At 43.8% G+C, this 21,113-nt stretch overlaps 2 protein-coding genes across 14 annotated transcripts in view; one reads left to right on the forward strand and one right to left on the reverse strand.

Moving 5' to 3' along the window:
- Positions 1 to 21,113, forward strand: part of ENPP6 (ectonucleotide pyrophosphatase/phosphodiesterase 6) — a 206,197-nt gene that overhangs the window by 21,407 nt on the left and 163,677 nt on the right. For all 4 annotated transcript variants that reach the window (XM_048942106.1, XM_048942108.1, XM_048942110.1 and 1 more), the window contains exons 7-8: positions 209 to 332; positions 637 to 6,455. In XM_048942106.1, the coding sequence (XP_048798063.1) occupies positions 209 to 332; positions 637 to 848 (336 nt within the window). In that variant the 3' untranslated portion in view covers positions 849 to 6,455. The remainder of the gene's footprint in view (positions 1 to 208; positions 333 to 636; positions 6,456 to 21,113) is intronic.
- STOX2 (storkhead box 2) overlaps positions 8,844 to 21,113 on the reverse strand; it is a 126,066-nt gene continuing 113,796 nt past the window's right edge. For 6 of the 10 annotated variants that reach the window (XM_048942096.1, XM_048942101.1, XM_048942102.1 and 3 more), the window contains 2 exons: positions 18,555 to 20,817; positions 8,846 to 14,581 (listed from right to left, as the gene is read on the reverse strand). In XM_048942096.1, the coding sequence (XP_048798053.1) occupies positions 14,386 to 14,581; positions 18,555 to 20,817 (2,459 nt within the window). In that variant the 3' untranslated portion in view covers positions 8,846 to 14,385. Of the gene's footprint in view, positions 14,582 to 18,554; positions 20,818 to 21,113 lie in introns of all 10 variants that reach the window. The other 4 variants (XM_048942104.1, XM_048942103.1, XM_048942094.1 and 1 more) reach the window with 3 other exon arrangements.

Genomic DNA, 21,113 nt, shown 5'->3' on the forward strand with positions numbered 1-21,113 from the left:
CACAAGAAGGGTCAGACGTGGGTTATCTAGAGATATCTAGAGATATCTAGTGTGCACATGGCAATTCTGAGAGCTTGTTAAGCAGATAATCTATTAGATTTGTACATAAAGAAATATACATACCAACATATTACTATACATTCATAATAATAATAATAACAATAAGTTTGTATTTGTATTGCTAACAAATTCTGCTGCTGTTTCCCAGAGCAGGGACAAGTTGCCCTTTTGGGAGAATGGCACAGGGAAGAGGGAGGCCTGGCAGAACGGCTGGCACGGCTACGACAATGAGCTGATGGAGATGAGGGGCATCTTCCTCGCGTATGGGCCAGGTACCATGCCATCATCCCCAGCCCTGCCAGGGACATGGCTGGGGCAGCTTCAGCTGGGCATTCTGCTGAGCAAATGGATAGTGAATGAAAACATCCTAAACAAAAGTTTTTGCCAAGTTATACTGTAAATGATATAGATTGTAATTATCAGATATAACAATGGAAATCATAATACATATTACATTTAGCACCCCAGCCCCTTGGCTAAGCCCCAGGAAGGGCAGAAGAGCCCTTGCCCCCATATTTCAGCAGTGGAGCCTGCAGCTGCACCCGCTGATGCCTCTCTCTACTGCTCTTCCTGCAGATTTCAGATCCAACTACCGCGCGCCTCCCATCAGATCTGTGGATGTTTACAACGTCATGTGCAGCCTGGCAGGAGTGCAGCCACAGCCAAACAATGGCTCCTGGTCCAGGGTGGAGTGCATGCTGAAGAACACGGCTGTCCGCGTGCCACTCTGCACACGGAGCGGCTGTGTGCTGGCACTGACTCTGCTCTTGCTCTTCTGGTTGCTGTGATCCCCAAACAATGTCGGTCAGTGTTGCCAGCAACTTGATTCTTCTTTTTTTTTTTTCTTTCTTCTTCCTCTCCCTCTCCCCCCTGCAAGAATTTCTTCATTTGAATAATAGCTTCCTTACTAGCGTGCTGCCCTCACCCATCTGCTGTGCTGCACCAGGCGTGAATCTGACCACACTGGTTTTTACACCAGTTTTAATGCAAAGCCAATTTGTGTGCTGCTCTAACCACAGCCAGAAAAACTGGTGCTGCTGCTCTGAATTTACAACACTGGTGACAGGAGCAGGATTCAGGCCAGCTACCAGCCACATTTTCTGGTGGGTGCATATGGATACCCCTGGACATCAGACACATCTTACCCAGCAAGTTTAACAGAGAAGCTGGCCCTGGCTGCTGGCAGTGGGAAGCTCAGGCATATAGAGGCAGACCTCGATGAATTAACCTGAGCTCTTTCAAGTTTGTCCTTTACCCCAGCAGACCTCCACCTTCTCCTCACAGTGCCAGCCAGGCCCAGTCTAAACAGACCAAAGAGCCATGCTCTTTGCTGAGTGATTTGAGTGCCAACAGAGTTGGATCAGGAGGAGAACAGTGAGAGCATCCTACCTCTCCTAGTCTTTCCTCCTTCACTTTCCCTTAAAGTGAGCCCTGGCACTGCATGCCCTCAGGACAGGGTTTGCATCGGGGAGTGCAGCTGGAGAGGGGGATACAGAGGGAGAAGAGTGATGGAAATCCTTCACATCAGAAAGAGGAAGAACTTGTAATGGCACCTGGACACCTAGCACTCAGGACAAATTACAGTGAGGAAGCCTGCCATTTAGCAGCCTTTCTGTTTTCCTTGGTGAAGATGATATCCACCTGCTTACACGTTTTGTTTTGTTTTGTTTTTTCTTTAACCCAATTGTGTTTCTGAAGGTTTTTGACGCCTCCTGCTTTTCTACCAGCTCCTGCTCTCTGCCATTAAAGCACTGTGGTAGGTTGCAAACTCCCCTGATTTTTTTTTTAGAGGTGGTGTTCTGCAGCAGGGAGAGAGGTTTACACATATGCATTTCTTTCCATCTCTCCCTCTGTTAATCCTAGCTACTATGCCTACTTGGATTACCAAGCCCAAAGAAAGTTGTAACAGTCAAGTTACATAGAGCAGGAGAGCATGGAGCTGCGCTCAGAGGCAGTGCACCTGAAGGGCAAGTCAAAGATGATGTAATCCTGAAAACATCAACACAGCAGGTGCAGTATATCCCTTGAAAAAACAATTTGCCCTATTCTTTCACTCCAGTGCAGCCATGGATCTTCCCTGGGGCAGTGCTCAGTACAGGGCTGATAATGAAGCCAGCAGCACAGCTCTGTGAGCTCAGAAGATTAAAGCCACCAATTGTTAAACTGCCCACTTGTCACAGCCCTCGGTGTTAAACATGGGATGAATACATACCACGATGGGTCAGGAGAGAGGTGGTCTTTTGCATCATTAAATGTCTGCTGTGAAATTAGCCACTCTAAAACAGAGCTGACAGGATCTGATCCTGCAAAGTGTCCTTTCCTCTTTGGGAGGCCGTGGTCTTCTGCAACGCCCTCAGAGGAGCTCAGCGCTTCTCTGAAATACCTCTGAACCAAGAGCTTTCAGTGAAAAACTGCCTTTAGAAGGATTTAGATCCCTCCTTGTGCAAAATAAACCTCTAAGGCTTGTTATTCACGTGGATCCAGAATCAAGCACCGTTCTGGTACAGTGAGTTTAAGGGTGAATGATTACACTATGTAAAAAAAAAGCACAACAAATTAAACTTGACAAAAGACTTCTGTAATAGCTATAAAGATTTATGTAATGTGTTTTTTAAAGCTCAAGTGAACCATCAAATCAATTGGGAAAAAAAAGGGAGAAAATCAGTCTTTGTTATTAGACTGTTGAGTATAAAAGGCAATTTAGTGCTTTCTAAGCATTTGCAGTAGCTGTAATACAAGCATCCAGTGTTCAGAGTTCCCTGTTGCTCTTTAATGAACCAGGCTCAATGAATTCACTGGAGCACATTTTTAAAGCGAGAAAATTATCAGCGTACAGAAGATAACCAAACGACACAATGGGAAAGTTTTGCTGCAAAACCAACAGGATACACACAGCGCAGGCGGGTCCCTTCAGTCTGCAGTTTTAACTCTTGCTGCAAAAATAATCCAGTATCCTCTTATGGAAAAAAAATCCAGGAAGTGTACAGCTGTATTCTGATACGCCTCAAAATATACTTGATCTGTAACAGGGAGACTGAGTGGCAGACCTACAAGAAGCTCATTAGCTTCAGGAGTACTACAGTTGGTTGCGTTGGAGAAGCGTGGCTTTCTTCCTCTGAAATTTTGTACCTCTGAATCAGTTCACATTCTCATTCAGTGCCTTCAGCCTGTTTTTCTGTACACTATGCAACTGAGGTGGGTGTATTTCTGAATGATGTTTTTGTACGACGACTGATTGTGAACGCGTGAATAATTCTGAGAATGCTGTTATAAAAATACGCATCTTTTTGTAAATACTGTAAGGTTTTTGAAAAAAAAAAAGAAGCATCCGTAACACCTCGCCTTTCTTGTTTGATTGCTGCATCAGTGTGTGATAAGCAGTGTTTGAAGCATTTGCTGATTAATCATCAGAAAGATGAATGATAACATTGTTGAGAAATGGCAAAGTTGTCAGCAATTGAATTAGGGACATTAAATACATCTCATGAGCTATTGTAGCTTGTATGTTCAGTCCTTTTCTCCAGACACATTTCAGTATTTAACCTTTGGAACAGGTGCGCTTTTTTCCACCATTTCTTGTGTCAGTTTGCCTGCATTAATAGCACCGAGAGCTTTCATATCTTCCACACGCCGCTGCTGCATGTCCTCAGGCCTGCTTGGGGTGCACAGCCCCTCCTCCATCGCTGGGACACGAGCCACCTTTTCACCCTGTGTTTGCACAGCACCCAGCTCACTTGGGACCTGCTGAGTGCCTGCCCTGAGCTTTGGATCAGTGTCACTGTCTGTGCAGCTGGGCCTCACTAGGCAAAGCTGACCCGGTCTTTCAGCTGGCTGATGCTGGCTAGGCAGATTGCTTTAAGTTGCACTGATAACTCCTCTAATTCATGTTAGAACTCAAAAATACAAGCATTTCAGAATTAAAGTTGACTACACTCCTTAATTCTCAAGCTTTGTACATATCTGCACAACCAAAAAGCCTTTTGCATGGCTGCCGCTGGTGTCCTGGCTGCTGGGGAAGCTTTGCCAGCTGAGCTTGCAGAAGAGCACCTGTGTGCAGGCAGAAGAAACATACCCACGTTGATCATAAATAACATCAGTTAGCGCTGTTCAGCAGCTTGAGGAGAAGAAAAGGAGGTCCAGAGATGGCGAGGGAAAACGGGGAGCTCCCTGTTCGCTGCTTTTATTGCTTTGTCTTTCCGTTTCTGTACGAGCAGCCAGAAACGCCGAGGATGCGAACGCCGCAGGCTCGGGAACGGGAGCGCACCTCCTTGGCCGCCATTACCGGGCTCGGAGCGCCCCCTGCCGGTACGGCGGGCCCGGCCCCGGGCTCCCTCTCGTCGCGGTGCCCGAGCCCAGCCCGGGGATCAGATTGCTCGGAGTCAATCCCTCACGTGTCCGTACACCAAGTGGGAAAAAGAAATGCGAGACCCGCCACCGGGAAGATATTCAACGGCCGAGATGTGGGAAGCTTCCCAGCAAAACACGGACTGCTTCTTGCAGGCGCTGCTGAATACAGCCTGCAAGGGCTCAGCAGTTAATCACTGGTTCAGAGAAACACAACGCAATCATAAAGGCTGAATTTTAAATGCTCCCTTCTCCAGCTTGGACAGTGACAAATGAAGGACTGTAGAAAAGCAGGTGTGGCTCTTGAGGAAGTCCTTTTAATTGCCTTGAGGAAGGCAATTAAAACTGGGAAAGCAGCTGGTAAGTGTGCAGATGTGACAGCTACAGCTTAAAAAATTAATACAAAGGAGGAAGATGGATGAATGAATGGTGTAGAAGCTGAGGGACCATGCCATGGCAGATAAGGTGCCTGGCTGTGTGGGACGGTGCAGGGGTCAGCCCAAGAAAGCTGTGACAGCCTGGGGCTGTCCTCGTCCTCAAGGTCTGCCCTTGGATGGGCTTGGAGCAAAGCCCCTGATGAAAGACCCCACAGCCCACAGGAGGTGCTGCCCCATGAGCCCCGCAGCATCCCCCAGTGTGACAAACAGAGCTGATGGCAAGGACAGCTCTGGGTGATTTCCTGGGTGCCCTGTGATGGGAAGGGTGAGGGCAGCTTTTAGGGCTGGTTGTTTCTGAGTCAGCTCAGTGGAAACTAGGGCTGCCCAAAGCCAACCAGCATGGGCAGTTCTTGTGGTTTCCAGCCCATCTGTGCTCTCCAATGCTTGCTGTTCTGGACTTCTGTCCCATTGAAAAAAACATACAATAATTCAGATATGATCCAAATTAGGAAAGATTCATGAGTTACCATTGGGATTATCACTAGGGAGTTCTCAACAATTGCATAGATAGTGTCATGAAAATAAAATACGTGTAACACTTAAAGGATTTTGTATGTCTGTGCAGCAAAGTGTCAGCCTCACAGCTCCCCCGTTGCTGAGAGGGGCACGTGGCAGCAGTTGCTCCTTGCTTCCCCGCCTCCCTCCTGCAATCTGTTATGTCTGCAGACTGCTGCCTCGTGCAGACATCTGGGATGCATCACGCGCCTTCTCCTCCTGGAGAGAAGAGATGATTTTTTTGGACACCAAGTAAGCGCAGAGGCGCTTCGCATCCTCTGGAAGGGAACATACAGTGAGTTGCTGCACGTACAGTGGGAAATGGGAGAAGGGAGGGAGGAGGTTTTGTTGCAAGGCGAACGTGAGAGCCTTGTGGCGTTCAGAACTTTCCTGAGTGGAAACATCCTATGCACATGGGAAGGGGGAAGGCCGGTGATGGGCTAAGATAAGCAGTTTTTCCTTGTGTTTTTTTTAGGGGGGCAGCCTGAGCGGAGAGGATACTGCCAGCAGTGTGAGGACGTTCGCTGCTTTCAGGCGGGGGCTGGTTCCCAGCTGTGCCAAAGCACAGCAGGTGGTGCTGTGGGCCACGGGATGGCCAGAGCGAGGGCCCAGGCAGGAGAGGCTTTGCTGGCAGCACTCCTGCCATTTGGGACCCTTCCAGACCCTCCCATAGAACCACAGAATCATTAAGTCTGTAAAAGGCCTCTAAGATAGTCTAGCCCAGCTCCATCCCGCCATGCCTACTAACCGTGCTCCTCAGAGCCACATCTCCACAATTCTTGTACACCTCCAGGGACGGTGACACCACCACCTCCTTGGGCAGCTCATTCCAGTGCCCAACCACTCAGAAATTTTTCCTAATATTCAACACAGTGGAAGCTTTGTAAAACTATTTGTGTGGGAACTGCCGAGTCACGGCCTGAATCTCTGATGGATCACCTGAGGCGAGCCATGAGTCAGCCAGAGGAGCACAGCTGAAGGCAATTCACCTGTGCTGCAGGAAGGGGTGGAGCCTGGCTGCACCCCTCCTAGACCTACTTAAGAGCTGGCTACCAGTGGGGAAGGATCTCTTCTGGAGATCTGCTCTGCTGGTGTTTTGTGAGTGAGCCCAGGATAGGGGTAAGCTTTCTATTTATTCTCTTTTGTTATCATAGTCTGCTTTGCCTAACTCTCTTGTTATTTTGTGATTATACCATCCTAATGTTCTTTGATTATATGCTATTATTTGCCATCCTGTAAGGCTTTAGTATTTTTTTTTTTTTTTTTTTTTCTTGCCTTTGCCATCAAAAATAAGAAGGGTTTTCATTTTATATTCAAACACTTCCTTGCACACTGTGATTTGGTGGAACTGTTGTCTGCTGTATGGCTCTGGAGCTTGAGAAATATGGGTGCTGCATGTTAGATTATGGCTGATAATAAAAAAGTAATGGGAGTGCGTTCTGCCTCTAAGGAGGAGCAATAAATACATCAGCTACCTGAGGTGCGAGAGCTCTTGAGCTTCCTTGTAATGAACAAATAATAAATCTCTAGGGCCCACTGGAGACTACTTAGAAATAAAACACCACAGTTGGAAGAAAAACATCTTTCTTCTGAAGTAGGTGAAGAAAAGAAGATGATGGAGAGCAAAAGCTGAATGTGCTAGGGCAGTCCCTGAGGCTGAGAATGGAGGGAGGCTGGGTGGAGGGTGGTAACAACACACACCTGGGTCCACCTGTAGGCTGGAGAGGGAGATTGGCCTGAAGTCAAGGTAACAAGAAAGACTGCACAATCCTGCAAGACCCCCAGTGCTCCATCATCGCTGCCTGCTGTTCCAGCACCAGTGCCCTGCCCAGGAACTCAGGGGCTTTCTGGATCTTCCCTTGTCTGCATGGGACAGCCCTGCCTATGTGGAGATGGGAGCTCCTGGCTCCCTTTGTCAAGCTGGAGATGTTGCATGGGCTGCATGTGAAGCATACAAGCAGATGAAGTTGAGGTCCCCACTGTCAGCTTCTTGCAGTATTGAGTAGAATGTCTCACTGCTCCTTTTGAAGAAGAGGGAAAATTGTACCACTTTGCTTAGGTTAAAAATGAAAAAATGCAGCTATTTTGCTGAGAAGCTGTGCCAGGGCCATGCCTCAGCTCAGGGTTATGGCTGGCCTGATGACAAGCATCTGAAAGTCGTCATAAGCTCGTGTCCAGTGGAAGCATGGGGAGTTGTGGCAGCTGGATCCTGAATAAGGATTTTCTGGCAAGTTCACATTGGGAACAAGCCAGAGGCAAGCACTAAACTGGACGCAGGAGAGCTTCTCCCTGCATGGCCTCCCTGTGCTGGGCCAGCGGCTGGGGCCTGCTGGAGAGCAGCAGGAGGAGGATGGAGCACAGCTGAGGCAGCAAGGAGCTGGTCCCATGGCTGCAGGGGAGGCTTCCCAAATGCTAAGCTCAGCAGTGTCCCAGCCTGCCTAAGGGTTACTCCCCTCCGGAAGGACAGGCTTCTTCCTAGAGCACAGACATGTACGTGCTGGTTGATTTATTTACTGTGCTTGTTTTTTCAAATAGCTGCCAGCATAGGGTTAGGTCTTCTGTGCTTATCGGGATGAGAGATGAGAAAAAAGATTTTAAAAAAAATGTGCTTGGGATTTCCTGCTCCCAGTCCCCATTTGTCACTCCTGCGACAGCAGGGCTAAAAATACCCTGTTCAGCACGAGGACTTGGAGGCTGGAAGGAAGCCGCTCATCAGCACGAGCTCTGCCCTCCCAGCACAAAGCCAGTGGTATTTCTGGAAGCGTTTTTCTCAGCATTTAGCTGGGGCCTTGCTCAGTGCTGGAAGACAAATGAGAGCCGGGGCTTCAGTTGAGGTTTGAGGACTCCTTTCTGAGCCCTCAAAGTGCAGAGATGTTGGGCAAGAAAGCACAGAAAACAGGAGCGGCAGCCAAAAGGACAGAAGAACAGACAAGATGAACAGCGAAGGAAAACTTCCACCCAGCATTCTTTTGAAGTCACCAATCTGGAGTGGCATGGTTGGAAGGGAAGTGCTGACAGGAGCTCCTTTTCTTCTCTGGGGTCTTTAAATGAACAGGGATAGTGAAAAGAAAAAGTAATGAAAAACGGAGGAATAAGCTCTGTAGGAGTAGGATGACATTCTAAGCAGAAAGGGTGAGAAAAGGAGCAAAGGATGTCTCATGTCAAGTAACACATAGGAAAAGAAAACAACCAGAAGGAGGAAAAGTGCCAGAATAGAGCAGAAGAGGTGGGATTCTGACAGAGAAGGACATCGTAGAAAATAAACCAAGAAGAAAAGTCGGACATTATAGAAACAGTTGAGGAGCCAATGGAAAAGAGCAACACTGGGGAGGAGAACCTTCAAAATACCACCTGACAAGGTATCAGCAGAGATAGGGGGACTTTGCAGCATTTCTCCAGCCATGTACTTTTCCCCCTTCCCACTGGGGCTCTCAAATGCAGCCAATTTCCTCCCTCACACTCTCACAGCCCCCCAGGGAAGCACACACAGACACAGCACTCACCTGGTTTTTCTGAGACTGACAATCTGTAACACAAGGTTTCAAAAATGAGGGAGAGGATGGCGTGTTAAATGGAAGCGGTCTTCTCTAAAATGGAAACCATTTTCTCTAAAAGCCACCGATGGGTACAAGAAATCCACTTAAAACATATAACCAAATGTTATTTAATATCTTAAAAAGTAACACAATCCAAAATGGATATTTCACACAACACTACATAAACAACATGAACACAATATTACCATATGGAGGGACTTTCAAATATAGACTTACAAAAATCCCTGTCCTTTTTTCCTTTAAATTATTATACTAAGCATGACAAGTTATCATCATTTACAATATGGTACACTGACACAATAAAAACCATGTTACAAATGTGCTGTTATAAATCAGTAACGTTAGGGAAGACATTTCATGAACCGTAATTATTTCATATGAAATACTATACAATATAAACAGAACATCCATCTTGGATGACCTTTACAGCAACCAGAGACCAAGTAATTTTTAATTTTTTTTTCTTTTTTTTTTTCTTTTTTTTTTTCTTCAGTGCAAACACATTTATACAAGGCAGTCTTGGCTGCAAAACTCCCTTCTAACATACAGTAAGTCCCACTTGCATTTATTAACTCAGACCTAATGCAACAGCCACATTCAGTCACTCACAGGAAGTTACCTGCAGAATTACCATCCCTTTCAGCACACTTCTCCACACACCAAGGTAACCCCTATGCCAGCTCTCCCCACAGCCGGGCACAGGGCTGCTGCCCTCCATCAGGGATCTCTTCCAGCTCCAGGTGCGTGCGTGCGGCCTTCTGCTCCTTTATTGTCTTGGGGGAAGGAACACGGAAATCCTCAGCTCAGAACTGAGCTTCAATGGAGTTAGCAAGCAATTCCGCTCTCTGCGAGAGGGGGGAAGCGGGGAGTGACTGCCAGATTTACACCGTGGGGCTGCAACCAACACTTGGAGCCGCTACGAGAAGCGCGAGTCCCGGATTCTTCTAGCACCAGCCTGGCTTTAGTTGGGTCCTGCGTGCCATGCAGCTCTCTGATGCAGTATCCATGTACTTTACTTACGTTGGGGGGGAACGCTTTAGATATATACTTTGTTTTCTTTTAAAGAATTATGTAAAAAATAGAACTTTTCTCTCTTAATACTGTACAGCTTTCTTCAGAAGAGCAAAGAGAATTGTAAACTGTGCGGGTGACACCAGATCAGGAGTGCTATTTGCTTCCTCAGCACCACTTGAACAACTGTGTTTAGGAAAAGCTCTGGGAAATGTATTTGAAAAACACATTTTTAATTAAAAATCCTGTTCCTAGACCCTCTGCTGGCAGTACTTGTGTGATTGGAACTGTTTGGCACTGCTCGTCTGAGAGTCCCAGCAGGACCACACAGCAGCCCCTCTCTTAAACCGACCGTGTGAAAACTTCAGACTATCAACACTTTGGTTAACTAAGAAATTTTACTTGAATGACTTTTGAAGAGAAAGAAGGAAACCAGTTAATAATTTTGTCCAGAGATTTCAGCCTTTTGTCTTTTTTTTTTCTTTTTTTTTTTCAGCATGACCTGACACAAGATGGGGATGGTGCCACCCACCTGCCTGCCCTGGCTGAACCACACGGAGGGCTCCAGGGCCAGAGGACTTGATCTGGGTGCAAAGCATGACCTTGGCTTCCTCATTCTCTGCTGTAAGAATGACTGCTCTGGCAAGCACTAGGCTGTGGTTTTCATTACAATATTTCTTTCCTGATATGTTTTAAAGTCAAGCGAGCATCGCTGCTTGTTTTACAGATGTTTTACAATGATGCAGAGTCAAATGGATGACCTCTTACGATTTTTAACTGAACTATTTTAACAGCTCAATTAGCTCCACTGATGACCGTATATTAACCTGCACTGCGATAATGGCACTAGGTTTGCTGAAAGAGGTGTTCATAAATCGGGGCTTGTATATAAATATGATCTGCTTAAGTTCAGCCGCCACTTTCTTCCTTTGGTTTTTGGAAAATCTTTTTTCCCTTCTGAAAGGTGGCTTGTTGCAACTGACTACTTCCAAGGCCGGCTTCATTTTTCTTGGGAACTTGGCCACGTTCTTTGAACAATAGGCACATACCTCAAGCAGGGTCCCTAATGCTGCTCCCAGCAAAGTCAATTAAGAGCTGCTGCTCATTTCTACAAGAGTGAGTGGTTCTGACGTACACGCTCCAGAAACCAGAGCACATATTGCTGTTCTAACTCTTGCCAGTTCCGAGAAACCATGACCTGACCTGTTGGCAAAAGGAGGCAGAATAGGGCCCAGCATATTTGCAGGCTGCCAAGAAAATACCCGGAGCGTCTTCCCCTAAAACCCCACACCCTCAATCATATTTCACAGACTGTAGATGTTCCTAATTTGCTCAGTTACATACACATTTTCAAGTTCTACCAGGCAGAAATTGTAGCAGTAACTGGGGAGAGGATGGGAGGGTTCAGCCTCCCTTTTCACTGTTATCCAAATTATGCAGCCTTGTCAAAGTCTTACATGACTCATCTGAAAGACAGATTTTTAATATTGTAAAAGGAAATCGTGGCAATGGAAACACGATGACTTCATACGCAAGCATTGACACACAAGAGAACGCCATGAGCTAATGCTTCAAAGTTTTTAACCTTGCTTTGTACAATACGCTTTTATGTTGCTGCATTTCATCAAATTCATGGAGGTAGTTATATGTGTAAAAAAAATTACCATAAAAGTAACATGTTGTATTATAATAATACATATCAAGTGTGCAAAATGCCGACAGATTTGTGTTGACCCTTTACAGTTGAACACAACACAGATTCAACCTAATCTAACTCTGTAAACCTTTAAATCGATACATTAGAAGAATGATAGATAAGCAACCACGTAATACAAGGCTATGATTTCATCAAAGGATTAGGGTGACATAAAGCACTCAAGCTCCACTCTCGTGGTTTTGTTACCAGAACCTCAAGATGGAATTTCCTTATATTCCATTGTTGATTTTTAAAGAAAAAAGACAGGAAAAAAAAAAGGGAAAAAATAAAAAAAAAAAAGCAATTCAAGATTAGAACGTTTCTATTTGAAACTTCTGTTTACATTCCATATTCCAAGAGTCACATTAATATTGGTACAATGCCACGTCAACATTAATATGACATTTATGTTGTCTGCTGGTCTCTGGGAACTTTAGGAAACTACATACTACACAGTTTGTAGGTATGTACTGTCATATTTTGTTGGAACTATGTCTTCTGTACAACCAGCTGCCTGCATAAGTTCTGATTACTTTATGACAAACACTTCTCCAGAAGATAAAATTTGTTCTTGCTCCTCACATTCTAATACTGCTATTTGTACTTCAGATCATCGGCTGTAATTATTATTATTATTTTTTTAAGTTTTGACATTTTTATTTACTGAATGGATACATACTACTGATATCAGAGCTTGCCTCAGAAAACAAAATCACAGTCAGCTACTGCACAGTACATGACAGCTCCCCACAAAATCTCTGACTCTACAGTTCGCATGGAGTAAGCACGGCTGGAGTTACATATTGAATAGTAAGATGCATCATGCAAAGCGCTATATGGTCATTAGAGCACATCTTGGAAGGTATGATAAGGCAGAAGGCTAAAGGCCAAGTGACTTTGATAACCAACCAAAAGCACAATAATTTCCATCATGTGCACCAAAAGGTCTTATTGCTCCTGTGAAATGGAATTTGTACACTGAAACCAAGGAAAGCAGACCTGTGCATTTACTGGGTACTGGAGATGTTCTTACAGAATTAGAAACTGGTCGCATCCAGTTAGAAAGCCGGCTGGTAAGAAAATGAACTCATATCCAACTGCATAACATAAGGCTGAACCTTCAGTGAAGACTTCTGATGAGAATATAGAACATGAGTGAAGCTCAAATGACTCTGCGTACAGAGTAATGCATGTCACCAGAACCTGATGAAAAGACTGGTTCTTAGTATGTACAGTTGGTTTTAATACCTGTGTACTACAGGAGCTAGACAGTGGAAATGTCTCTCTTCTATTCAACAGTTTGGACTGCTGAACGATTTAATATCTTTGTTATTCTTCCACCAATTTGTCTGTTCTGACAGAAAACGAAGACAGAATTAATTTTGAAGTCAGTTTGTTGCACTACCAGGTTGTATGAGGAACAGAGCAGAATGTGACCCTACACCTCAAAATTATTTTTGAAGTTCAACTATCCCTAGAAGTTACTCTGCAGTAATTAGCATGGCACAAATTACTCCAGAGTAACAGTTTCGGGGAGAGCAATTAGGATAAACCATACTTACAGAATTCAGTTTTCTACTGCCCACCATACGGACACATTTAATTTCTAGAAACTAAACATGTCCATAAAATGCTAAATTGCAAATAACATCCACTGAATAAAAAGGCCAGAAGTTTATAATTCTCTAAATTTTGTTCTCTGATAATAACTACACTGTATGCTATTTTTTAATAGCCTAATTTAGGCACTCTATTTAATAAGCTACATAAAATAGATTTATGTCCTTCCACTAGAAAGAAATCAGTTCTTCAGGCCATACTTGTCATTTATATCATAAAGAATATTTTTGTTCAAAGAAATCAGATTTTTTTTCTGGTTCCTGCGTTAATGGCAAGATGCAATACCAGAAGTGACACGAAAATCAGATTATCTTTTTAAAACACTCTACGTAAACTGAAGATATTTCCTATATTTTGTGTCACTCCGCGCCGCAGCTCTGCAACAGTTATAACTTTCCCTTCCCTCCCCATTCCCCCCTCTACGCAAGGCCTACCACCCCATTTGTGACCGCAGAAGGTCATGCAGCAAGCTTCTCTCATACACGAGCATCTCTCATACTTCTGAAACACAAAAGGGAAAGCTGTCTCCCACCCCACCCTCCACAATCTAAAAAAAGAACCTCTTCTTATTCACTTCAACAGGTATTTGCAAAATTGTCGCCAAAACGCACAGTGGAAATGACTGATCGGTACCGATAATTCGCAGACAGAGCCGAGGTCATCACTCGTCACGTTTGGCATCACTTTTCCTCGCGGTGATCCTGGCTGGTCACTGTCAGCACTGGCTCAATTTTTGAAGGAAACCAACTCTGCAGCAGAGTTTAGCTTCTGACCAGGGGCATCACACATCTGTGGCATTTTTTTTTAAATGAAGTTGGCAACTGCATGGACATTGAAAATGCAGATTACACTTACAGTGTCTAGACTTTCATATATGTGCTCAGTTACAATTAAGTGAAGCAAAAAGTGTACATATTATCCCTACTGCTATTCTGTTGCTACAGAGCCGCAAATGTGAAAAGCAATACCTCGAAAGAAAGATTTATTTGTTGCCCCTAGTCTACATAGCAGCACAGTTTAAGTAAACACTAAAACTGTGGTTGAGATGCTTTTTTTTTTTTTCTTTTTTTTTCTTTTTTTTTTTCTCCAAAGATGTAAACATCAGTCCCAGTGTCGTAAACTTTGCTGTATGGGATAAGACAGAAATTCTGAGGCAGGCTGACTATCAGACACTAGTGACAGAAGCTTGCAGGCAGTTAGCTGGTTTCTGCAGTTTCTCAGCTTCGCTTGTCGGCGGGTCTGCGGTGGCTCGGAAGCTGAACGCTGGGCCTGCACCGCCGTGTGCTGGGCTCAGAGCAGGGTTCTGACGTCTGTTGCTTTCAACAATGCTCGAAGTGTTGGATGCCAGGCTCTCCCGAGTACTAGAACGGAAAAGAAATATATATACGCACTCACATATGACATGCCGATATATCTATCGACCAGGCAGGAAAGGAGAATAGAGTGTTTTATAATAGGCTTCCTGTGTTTGTATGCAATGTCACATCAATAAACCATCTCATTTTGACAGCTCACATATGTTCCTCCAGAACGGGTTCCAGCAGAACTCAGCAGTAGCCGTGCTGTAACACAGGGACAGCACTAAGCAGAGCTGGAGCTGTCACACAGGGTCTGTAAACCAAACCACTGTCAAGTATCTGGATTTTTACTCAAGAACATACCTTCTATTTTATTTTGTGGAACGTAATTTTCTTCCCTGGCTTGTCTGTTTTTGCACAAAGTAACTTCATCAAATCAGCTCTGTGAATATGTACAGCTAGGAGAGTAACTGTGCAGCACAACTTGCTTTATCACTCAGATAACGGACCGAGTTCCTGTAGTTCTAACAAATCCTTTGTCCATGGGAGTGACAGCACACTTAGCACTTTCAAAGACTACACAATACATCTCACCAAGAATGCAGAAGAGTCTATATTTTAGCCCACAGCTTCAAAAAACTCATCCATATGCTAAATCTAGATTTCAGCACTACCACTCTTTTTGTTCTCTTTCTACTCTTAATCTCTAAATCATTAAATCTAAAATTTCCATGCAGAAAGAGATTTGTTTTTCAAACCAAGGCATGTGGATCCTGGTTATGTATAGCCCCACTTCTTTGCAAAATGACATCACGACTTGCCAAGGACATGTTTCCTGAGTCCATTTAGAGTACTACTGGGTGTTAAATGGGCACTACAGCCAAAGGTACTGAGGACAGAGGGAGGAATGTGTCAGTGCATGACACAAGGGGAAAAATAAATGTTTTGTTTAGCTGTAGTAATAAATTTAGCTGTAAGTCATCTTAAACTGACAACTAAAATGATGCTTTTAGAGAAGCTCTTGTAGATCTTTTAAAATCAATCAAAATGGCACTGATCATCTGCCAATTTCTCTCTTGTTGTAAGCAGTTCCAAACAGCTACGACGGGTGACACATGCACTGAGCTGCAGTGACATAGGCTGTGCTTTCGGTCTTTGATTCCTCTCTTTCTGCTTACAATCAAGAAGAGATGCAACCTCTCCTTTCTGAAGATCATTCAGTATTGTATCCTTCTTAAAGGGACCACCAATTTCACATTTTCAAACAATTTCAATTCCAGTGTTACAAACTGACCATTACGACATCTACAGGTAACGACTGCAGTGAGTTCTGTATGCAGAGTAATGTCAAAATTAGCTCCTTCCTTAGGTGACAAAACAACAGCAGTATTATATAAGCCCTAACAATAAAGCAATAAAATGAATACGGTGAGCTAATGGATACCATATACCACCTGTATAAATGCAATGAACAAAATACTGAGAGGCTGTCTTCCAGACAGTGATGTTTTGATGAAATTTCATTCACAAAACACTTTTGAAGTCAAATGACCATTGCAAATCACATGAAGTACCCACCTCTCATTAAATACCCTTTTTCTTTCAGCGTAGAACTGCTAACTCTGATTCCCCAGGCAACACTGCGTGACCAAACAGCACCACAGCCCAGCAGACACAACCCCAGAGGCGCACATCAGCAGAGGCCCAGAGTATACTTGAGAGATATCACCAGATACAGGTGCTGGTTTTATCCTCTTCCCAAGGCATCTGCTAATGGATGCTGTCACAGCTAGGTGAATCTTACCAGACGGATGCTGGACAGTGGTTTTACATTTCCTAGAGAAGGGCTGTGGAGTACATTTTTTGTTAAAAGGTAGGCAAGTAATAACAGAAAGGTAAATATAGCCAGAGAGTCCAAATCAACCTCATCTTCATTTGTTTTTATAGAGTTATATCGAGGAGTGACCAGAAGAGAGCAAAAGCATCCAATTTAATCATCTTGATGCAAAACTCATGGCTTGGATATTTAAAAGCCTTTGAAATATCCAGACTTACACTGGCCTTACAAAACAAATACACAGAAAAAAAAGTGCCTACAGAATGTGTTTGGTTTTTTTTTTTTTTTTTAATGTAAAACCTTACTTTCTGTGGCCTTGCAAAAAGAAAAGAATCATAATTAATAAAATTAAAACACACTGTGTAGAACATGATCATTATTAAAAGCTGCTAATCTGTTTCCCTTTTAATCTTAACATAAGCTGAATCCAGTAAGCTCACAACGTTCTGTTCTCTTCAATCTAAGTTCAGGTTGAACTTCAACAGAGATTTTAGCCTTTCTGTAAATAATTAGGGAAGAAAATGTCTGACTTTGCACTAACCAGAAAAGCAAGCTTATACTCAGTTAGCATGCATCTAGCAAAACTAAGAACTAATTTTTATCCAGTCAATATCTTGTCCTGGAGATGAAACACATTGAGCAGAGTAGGATAGGCTGGGCAAGCAGTACCAAACATTATATACTTCCCTGCAAAAACTGACTGCCAATCAGAACTATAGAACTTCAACTTAAAGAGATTACACTTCAAAATAAACAGCACAAATAGCCTCATACAGCAGCTGTATGTGAGAAGGATGCCAAGCATCTACAGAGCAGTAACAACAGCAAAATCAAAATCTTCTTGAATTCCCTTCTTAAAGTTAGATTCACTGCAAACGTGGTCATTTTACTCAAATTACTTCAATTTTTTTTTTTACTTATGAAAAAATCATACATATGTTAGAAATCTGCTCTGGTATTTTGATGTTTGCTGCGTGCTGCAGCAGGCCCAGCAATTCCTGCCTTGTCACTAACATCAAGCAGGAGTAACCATCAAATCCAAAGGAATTTATTTCAGAATGACATGACTTTAACTGAAAAGGAAAATTAGTCCTGTGTGTAGAAGCAAGAAACCCTTCATGTGCCTTTCTGTGAGCTTTTGCAGTAGATTATTAAGACTATATAATTTTGAGGATTAAGAACACTTTTTAAGTTAAAAGAAAACAATTTTCTTTCCTCTAATACAAATCCAGTCTTGGAGGTTTTATTTTTAAACACTGGCAATAAATAATTTAAACCTAAGTAAGACACTATAGGAGAACAAGCATTGTAAATTATTTCTGTGGTTTCAGAGTCATTGTTCTGAACTCTGATGGGTTGCTATCCAGGGCAAACAAAACCAGACAAGCTCCATTCCAGCAGGGACCTAGGATAGCTAAAGTCCAGAGGGAGAAAGAAGAAGGTTCGAGTGAAGGATTTTTAACCTGGAAATGAGAATACCAGAACTTCAGGGTAGGAAACACACCAGGAATTCTCTCCTCACTAAGCCTGTAAGAGTCCAGTTGCACCAAGACTTCTGTAATATCTGCAATCTCCAGGATGGAAATGACTAATCCTTGCCACCACACACAAACGTGCGCTCTTTTCCCAAGCTTCCTAGGCAAGACATCTCTCTCTTTGCTGGTGCAGTACTGGGTCATTTCTGAAGGTAAAATATCTTGAGCCCTTTCAGCAGTGTGGAGGAAACAGCTGTTCCAGACTCATTGGCAATAGACACACTTCCAAAATTTTTGAAGAAAACAAACAAAAAAAGCCAAAACCCAGACTAAACTTTTTTTTTTTTTTCTGGCCTGAGCCAAAGATTATGGCATCTAGTCATGTCTAGTCTTCCAATTAGTCTTGATGAAAAAAAGAAGGGGCAAGTATGCAGGAGCTCATCCCTGCTACTCTAAATGCAAACCTAAGTTTAAAACAGAGAAAAAAAAAAGATACAGGGAGGTTTTTCAGCCAAATAAGATAATACAGAGTTAGTACCAGTGGTTGCTTACAGTATGGCAGAAAACCATACATCTCAATATCAGATTCCAGAGCTGCAGAAAACACTGTCTTAGAACACGTACATTTGTTTAATACGGCCCTACATTCTGTTACCAATACACATAAATAACTAAAAATTGAACTTTCTAGACTGTAAAGATGCAATTAATGTGACAGTCCTACCGTGGAGAGTTGAACCCGCTGTCCACAGTAATGCTGCTGCTGTCCATGCTGTCCAGGCGGGCTGAGTGGGTGGCTCTCTGGTTGTTGCTATTTTCTGTTTCTTTTGGGGTGAGAAGAGTGAGATTCTTCTCAAACTTTCTTTGCAGATCTCTCTCTTTTTCCCTCTCCAGGAGCCACTGCATTGTGCCAACATCATCCCTGTTCTTCTCTTCCTCGGCATTTTTGTTGGTTCCTTCCTCTGAGTCGTCATCATCAGATACGTTGTAGTAGTCAAACGAGGCCTCCTGGTTCCCAGCTGTCTCTTGCTGTCTCTGTGAGACAGGCATGACTTGTGTGACTGAGGTTACTATCGCTTGTTCAAGTTTCTCACATCTGACTGGTAACGTGTCAGAAGGGGTCTTTTGATGGGGCTTTAGCAGGGGCGTGCTAGACTTATGGAAACTATTCACAGAAAGAGTGTTGTGCAGAGGTTTGAAGAGTGTATCCTTGCTAAATATTTCTTTCCTTTTATCAAGGCTGCTTGATTCAGCACTGTGGTGTTGAACCAGCCGTCCGTTTGCAATCACCTCTGGAGTCTGGCCTACAACTGCTGAACCACTGCTTGGGCCTTTTGGGGACTCCTCTTTGTGCACCCCAGGCTCCCTGGGAACATGCTGAGACTGTCTTTCTGAGGGAGTCATTTTTTTGAGCCCATCTGTCCCTGTCAGCGTGTCATGATCCTCTTTGTTCTTTCCCAGTGGTGACGGAGCAGTAAGCACAGTCTCACTGGACGTGTTGCACTGGAAATAGTCATCGACTGCAGATTTTGTTGTGCAGGAGTTGAGCTCACTGTACGATGGCAAATTCTCCGTAGGCTTTTGTTCCAACAGACTACAGGAACTGGGGGTTTCTACACTGCCGCTAGCTATTTCAGGGATGCAAGTCTCTTTGTAGCCTGCAGATGAAATCAGAGCCCTTTGATGACTGAGCGACTGAGATGGCCTTAAAGTACTATCATCAATGTAAGTTTGGCTAGTTGTTTGGTCATCTGGGCTACAGCCTTCACCCATGTCTTCAGGAGTGCCTAAAGTAGCTGAGCCCAGAGGTCCCTTGGAGTTATCCATGGATCTAGACCTTTCTTTAGCCTTACTAGACCGCTCATTCCTCGATCGTCTATCCTGTGTATGGCTGTGGCTCCGATGGACCTTAGAGTGGGAGCTTCCCCTGGAAGGTTCAGGAAAAGGCATTTCAGTTCTTCTTTTGGCCAGCTCACCAGACACATCCCATTCTGGTGTCATGGGAAAGTGAGATTCAATCATGCTAGGGTTGCTGTGCATTATAAAATTATCTCCCTTGTGTTCTATTATGAAACAGCCTTCCCGTGGGGATCGAGTCAAGGGATCATAGAACTCATACTCTCTTTCTGCAGGTATATCCAAATGAGAGCCATCTGATGGATCTCCTTTGGATACCCGAGTCTTGCTGTGGGACCTCGATTTCCCATGAGACTTTCTGTGATTCCTACTTTTTTTACTTCGTCCACTGTGGTGAGCTGAAGATCCCGCTTTGCTTCGTTGAGCTTTTTCTTCTTCAAGTTTCTTCATTAGTGCAGTGTGCCTCATGACATTTTCCACAGTCAAATCTGGGTTAATGCGCCTGATAATCTCCATCTCTACCTCTCTAGGTATAGTGGTAGGGGTGTCCTCGTCTCTCAGTGGCCACTCCTCTGGAGGAAACTGGGCAGAAAAATTTGCCAACTGTTTTGTCTTGTCCTTCTTAAAACTTAATCGGAATAATTTGAGTCCAAATTTCTTAGACTGTTTTTCTACATCCTTAGGCTTTGTGAGCGTCTCTGCCTTATAAGAAAAATTGACAGTACTTTTACTTTTCTCAGTGGGTGGGACCTGGCATAATGAAGGAGGACAATATGAGTCTTTACAGTCCTTGGCTGACTTCCTCTGTAGGGTAGATGCATGCATGCTGTGCATGTCTTCTCTGCAACAATGGCAGGAGTCGCAGTGGTTTTTGGGTAGTGTTCGATCCCTGACGCATCCCGAGGTGGAGGGAGTGATAGTCCCTTGTTGTGGAGAGGTACATTGAGACCTGTCAGGTATCCTCTCATCCAAATGGTACCATTTACTGTTAGTTCTTATGAGAGATGGTGTTATAAAGTAAGTCTGCGGGGTTACAATGAAATAACCATCTGGAGTTGGGTATATTTTCCTCTCCCGTACAAGCATATTCAACGTATGTCGAAGGATTTCTGGACTGGGTGTTGGAACCCCTAGAAACGACAGCAAACACATATCAGGGAGTATGTAAACAATATAGTACTCTGGCTCCGTCCCTCCCCTACATAAACCTGTCTTTCTAATATGCAAGCTGGAATATGCTGAACAAACAACTCCAAAGTACTTTGTTAGGCATTCTCTTGTCTGTTTGTTTTTTCACTTAACTCCTACACTTCAAACATATGAATTATTAAGAGAAAGGAGGCCATTAATGGAGTGCAAAAAAGAAGGAAGAGAGAACTTCTAGTCACTTCCATCGCATAGGTGACCCTAAGCTACAGGATAAAAT

This window comes from Lagopus muta, chromosome 4, assembly GCF_023343835.1.
Source record: "Lagopus muta isolate bLagMut1 chromosome 4, bLagMut1 primary, whole genome shotgun sequence".
Taxonomy (NCBI): domain Eukaryota; kingdom Metazoa; phylum Chordata; class Aves; order Galliformes; family Phasianidae; genus Lagopus; species Lagopus muta.